The 6,000-nt window shown below is 37.9% G+C and overlaps 1 protein-coding gene and 1 pseudogene across 1 annotated transcript; both read right to left on the bottom strand.

Moving 5' to 3' along the window:
• Window positions 1–1,384: 1,384 nt before the first annotated feature.
• Window positions 1,385–2,315, bottom strand: LOC136976111 (uncharacterized; annotated as a pseudogene).
• A 48-nt stretch (window positions 2,316–2,363) lies between these two features.
• Window positions 2,364–2,846, bottom strand: LOC136976110 (uncharacterized). The gene has a single exon (XM_067271325.1). It carries the CDS (start codon window positions 2,844–2,846, stop codon window positions 2,364–2,366), a length of 483 nt encoding a protein of 160 aa, XP_067127426.1.
• Window positions 2,847–6,000: the final 3,154 nt, after the last annotated feature.

The following is a 6,000-nucleotide window of genomic DNA, read 5'->3' as shown; positions in this document are numbered from 1 at the left end:
CAGAGAAGAGTATCGTTTGTTCGAACATTTGTAACTTTTGTACCTGTACGTCTGCTTCCGCCATTATTGTTGAACTTGTGGCGGACCTCGTGGAAAGCTTGAAGCGATTTAAGCTTCTTTGAGAAAGCGATTTAAGTTGAGCGGTTGTTGGTAGTAAAACCGGTTTAACGTTAAGTCAGTTCCGTTCATATTTCATACCTTAAGCTGGCTTAAAATGTACAGTGTGAATAGGGTATTATACCCTATTCACAATCAAAAGGGTGAGATTCGGGGGGAGGGGAAATCTTATAAAACTCCCGAGTCGCAAGTTCAAGGAGTTCGCTCCTCCTTCGGTCATTCTTGGAAAAAGTGCGGCAGTTCTCCTCTGGACCAGTGTCACCTCACAGATGCCAGGACCTACGTTCACCAGCTGACCACACCATCCAAGCCTCCTGTCCAGTGCAGCAGACCTTTCGCCATCCAAGCCTTGGGCACGCATCTTCGAAACACGGACTGCAGCCGACCACGGACAACCGGAAACCATTGTCACCAAGTCGATCTAGATCGCATTGTTTAACAGTATTATGTAAGTTAACTTAGTTGTTAGAATAAACGGTTTTATGTAAGATGCTTGTCATCTTTGTCTCCTACCGCCACCACCCACATACGATTTCGACCCTAGGTTTTCCTGACGCGTGATTAACTGTTTTCCCCTGGAAGTCGGCGACCTTACATAAGTGCGCGCGCATCACGTCATTCGAAGCATTTAACACGGCCAGATTGTATCGAAAACTTGCGGTGCCCAGTCAGCGTACATGTATTGCGTACATGTACAGGGCGAATCTACATAGGGACTAACAGGGCTTAAGCTCAGGACCCCCAATGTCAAGGGCCCACAAAAATTGAATTATCACCATAAATTTTTAATACTTTTTTATTATATTTCATGTGTAGATATAATGGGCTTTATAATAGTCCATACTTTTTTATTCACACCAAATAACGTTTCTGCTTATTGTTTAGTGCTAGAGATGAGCCTATTATTCTTATTATAACTTTCAGCATGCTCAAAAATTTTGGTCAAGATCCGCCCCTGATTATTTCGGTGAGAAATTGATATTCCATGTACCTGTACACCATTTTGTTCACGGCGCGTTTTAGGAACTTAAAAAAAAAATATGATGTGCAAGGGCTGAGTGCCCTTGCACATCATATTTTTTTTTTAAGCCACTCAGGAGCGTACCAATCGAAAATGGCGCCTAGGGCACGCATCAAAGTTGCGCCCCTTCGTAAATTATCTTAATATAAAAAACAGATACACTACATAAAACAGTCATAAATCATACTTACAAAACATATTCATTTTCTATTTTATAACTAAAATGAGTCCGTAAATCCTTTACACTTACAATTGCACCTTCCTGACCTTCTGCGACGCAAACATATCGATGATGTTTTCGAAATCAGAGTTTTCCGTTTCTTCTCGCTCTACACTGAGCAAAGCTAGGTCGCATAACCTTTCTTGATCCATTGTAGCCCTCAAATACGAAAGTATTAATTTAACTTACTGAAAGATCGCTCACAACTTCCGATGGATACTGTAATTGTGAGCAGAATTTGAATGGAATGCGCAGATTCGGAAATACACTTTCATCTCCGTACTGCACAATAAATTCAAGCTCTTCAGATCTCTATGTTGACGTTTTTCTTGTAGATATTAGCATTCGAACATCCAATATTTCTTCGTATAACTGTTCCCCGTTAACATCGCAACCATAGAAATCTCCAAATTCTCTACATTTCTTTTTTAAATCGTCGCAGTCGTCAGTGCCGTAACACAGTGTTTTAACACCTAGAAGAAATCCAAATCTGGCGTCAGTTTCATGCAAACGAGTAAACCTTTCACTCATTTTACGCACAATACGATCTAGCGATCCCTTCATTATTCGTTCCATTTCTTCTTTAGCGGTCAACCCTGCGTCCGACGCACTCTCTCTAGCTATACATTTTTTTCGCCTTCGACGTTTTTCCGTGGCTACATCCCATTCCTGGCAGAGATTGAATCCTCTTTTTAATGCCTCATTAACTAACCTCTCTCCTTCATTTGAAAAATAGTCTCAGAGGGCTTTTATGTCCGAGGCAGCATTATGAAAATTCATACTAGGATCCTGGAGCCGCTTTTGGACACGGTCAATGGAAGCGAGTACATAGTTCCAAAATCTTAACAACGTCAGAAAATCGTAGGACAACATGTGATTATGAAAAAGTCTGGCTCCACTTCTTGTTTCAGTGGTTTGATCGCTATCGTCTGTCATATCTTGGAGAAGGTTCAGCATATCTTCAAGATATTTGTGAACTGGCTTTACTGCTTCAACCTTTGCACTCTATCTTGTTTCGGACTCTGATTTTACAACCACAGGCATGCATTTTTTGAGTTTTTCCCAGCACAGAGTGGAATGAGTAAAGAATACGTAAAGAGTTTCAATAGTTTCGAAAAACGTGACCATTAAAATGTCCTGCTTGACTGCATGTACACCGACCAAATTGAGTGAATGATTATCGCAATTCACAAATATCGTCAGATTATTCTTTTCGCTTATTCTTTGGCGAACTCCAGTTCGGTGCCCAGCCATCACAGCAGCGTTGTCATAACATTGTGAACGACAATCCTGTAGATCCATATCGTCTTTCCCTAGCTGTTTAAGTATTTCGTCAACTAAACTTCCAGCGTCCTTTTGACTTATCTGGATGAAACCAAGAAAGGACTCTCTAACGCGGACTGATTTTCTCTCAAATTCAACCTCTACATATCTCGCTACTTCTGACATCTGCTCACGATGTGCCTGATCAGGAGTCGAGTCAAACATGAGACCGTAGATTTTGATTTGCGAATGCTTCGCAATAAACTTTGGCGAACAGTGGTCGCCATCAGATGAATGAACTCATTTTGAACTTGAGGTGAAAAGTAAGATGTGGTTCCGGGATTATTTTTAACATGAGTGAGATGATTTATTCATGACGAGGTCGAATATGGCCAAGAGTTTTATTAATCCAAAAAAATTACCAACATTGCTGGATTCGGTTCCATCGCATGTAGTGAGTGACTCCCCGTGACCTCGTAATGCAAGATTTTGAGAAGCAAGAAATTTGATACAGTGAAGGATTCATTTTAATACGTTGCGCCACTTTTGTTTTTCTGTCTCGATCTGGGTTTGAAGTTCAGCGTCAATGATCTCTTTATTAGCTGCCAAATTTCTTTCCGTTTCCTTCCACTGGGTGAAACGGTGAAACACTCACGATGGTTCGCATTTTCATGTGTAGTGAGCCTTTCAGTTGCTTTCCAATGGGTAAATCCGTCTTTGTGCTCTAATGAAGATTGATTATCTAATCGTGAAAAGATAAGACAAAAGATGCAAAAAGCCGATTTTTTAGTCGGGGAATAGACTAGCCATGAGCGATTCATTTCTTCACCGCGATTTCCAAGTTTCTTCTTAAACCAAGTTTTGTTAATACAACGGTTATTTGTTGGCAAGAAAGGACCTTCAGTATTTTGAAAATATTTTGAACCCAATTTATTTCTGTTTTTAAATAATCTGACAGAATTGCTTTCCCTGTATTCTTAATATCAAACTCAAGAAGCCCAATATCATGCTGTATAATCACTTCTGGTATGACAGTCATTGGGATTTCGACATCATTCACCCTATCACCTCCGCCAACTTTTTCTCCTACTAAAATACTAATGGAGAAGCATTATAGAAGGGGGAGGGAGAGGTATAAAAGGAGAGATCGGAATGAATTGGAATACAGTTTAAGTGAAAAAGAATAATCAAAGATGTAAGTTGTTGATGTAAGTTTTAAATAAAACTTAAATTTATAAATTTAATCTGAGTAATTATGATGTATAAAAAAATAGGTATCAAGTTATATGGTTAATATGGATCACGTGTTTATTTGGAATTGTGAATAAGTTCGGAAATACAGAATTTGTAAGAATTTTATTTTATTGTCGGGAAGTTATTGTGATTAAATTAATTTTTAATTGTTAATTCTAGAAAGTGTCTTTAGAATGCCTGCTGAGGAGGGACGAACAAGTCCGAAACACAAGTTTAAAGTGTATGTGTTCAGGTGAACTAAATAAAAAATGTTATTTCTGATCTGTAAGACTAAATATCTGTATCCATAATTTCAGTATAATAAGTCCTGTTAATTGATTTTAAAAAAGGTACTAGTATACAAGGTGAATTTTAAACAAAATCCATTCGTTTGTTTTTAGCCAAGTTTGCGCCTTGTCGTCAAGTGACGCCGATTGGCGCTAAACGCCACTCGGAAACGAAACTCAATCTAATTTATGAACATGCCGATTCAAGAAATGAATATATGGAGATACTTACTGTAAAAATAAATCCAATATTTTTGTTCAAGGCACTGTCACTGACAATTGGATAACAAATCAAGTAGCTTCAATAACGGTCGCTCCCTCGGGAGTATTTACATCAGAATCTCAAATCACATGTAAACAAAATAAACAACTGCGCGAGAAGTGTCGAATTCGAAAGGGCAAATGCACCGCCTGCGCGCCCAACTGATTCCCTCTCGCTCATTCGCGTGAATCGCGGACGAGATTGTTTGACATGAATTGGTTTATTTTGATTTTTAAATTTAATTAGCAATTTTGTGTGCCCCCTTTGAAAGGCGACCGGGGCACATGCCCTACTTGCCCCACCCAAGGTACGCCTCTGAAGCCACTACTAATTGAAGTGTTGAGCATACGTTTTAAAGTTAGCCCAGTCTTGGATCCGTGGACCGCCATCACGCTTGGCACTCTACGACCAGGGGGCCGACTTCAGCAAACCCCCCCAGCACTAGATGTCGTGATGACATCAGGCAATTTCAACGAGCAATTATTTATTGTGATATTGTCACAATGCCGGGCTGCAATTTTTAATTTATTTAATTTAAAACGTATGCTCAACACTATACATCTCCAAACTTTAATACATCAGCAGATTTTTAAGACACAAACAGGGTTAATAATAAGTATTACTTTTAAATTAGTGGAGCATTTATAAAATTAACGGAGCTAAAATGTAGCAACAATTTTCTTTTGTAATTTTAAGAAATAAAATCATTTTTTATGATAAACTTCTAACAAAATATTTATAAACGGTATAAAATTCTTTTTGCATCGATGCAAGGAAAGCCATGCAAGAATTTTTTTTTTGTATATTGTGATATTTTATATTTTTGTTTATAATGACACCGTCGAAGAGCTACTTCGACGAATCTAACTTGACACCGTCCGTTACTTCTGGAAGGGAAGAATTGATGGAACTTTGAAACCTGCGCTGATATTTTCCCCATTGTCGTCTGGTCTGAGATATTTTTGAAATTTAATGATTCGACACGATGTTCCTTTTCATTATTAACCTTTCCCTTTTTCCAAATTTTAATGATCTAATATTTCGTATACGAGCGACTGTCAAAGGCCCATCTCTACTGGCGGACACTCGTCTACACCATTTATTTATTACAATTATCGCGTTTTATTTTACATTAGGCTCTTTTTGCCTTTCGACATCTTTTCCTTTTTTTGGCGTCGCGGTTTCAAATGACTAACGCGTCTAATCCGATCTTTGATCGGTTTTTGTCTTCTTTAACAATGGACGATTTTCTACATTCGTTTTACAATTTTCTAAAATAAATGATTAATGTCAACCCGTTTTTGGGACTTTACAATCAACTTCTTCAACTTCACATAATATTGGAAGTGAGAAAGACTAAATTACCATTAAAAATAAAGCATTAATTATTATTGTACGTACCATTAAATCAATAAATATAAATTGTATACTATGTATTGTACCTTATAGTCTAACAAGTAAGTTTCAATATATTATTTTAAAATAGTGCTGATCAGTTCATGAAAGGAAGAGAAGGAAAATAGGAGTGAAGTAGAAAAGCTGGGAGAAGGACAATGAGGATCGCATAAAGAGAATACAAAAGATAAATGCAAAAAGA

This window comes from Centruroides vittatus, unplaced genomic scaffold (genome assembly GCF_030686945.1).
Source record: "Centruroides vittatus isolate TY-2023 unplaced genomic scaffold, ASM3068694v2 contig_393, whole genome shotgun sequence".
Lineage (NCBI taxonomy): Eukaryota > Metazoa > Arthropoda > Arachnida > Scorpiones > Buthidae > Centruroides > Centruroides vittatus.
Note: the sequence above shows the minus strand (reverse complement) of the source record. Positions and strands in the feature narration are given on the sequence as shown.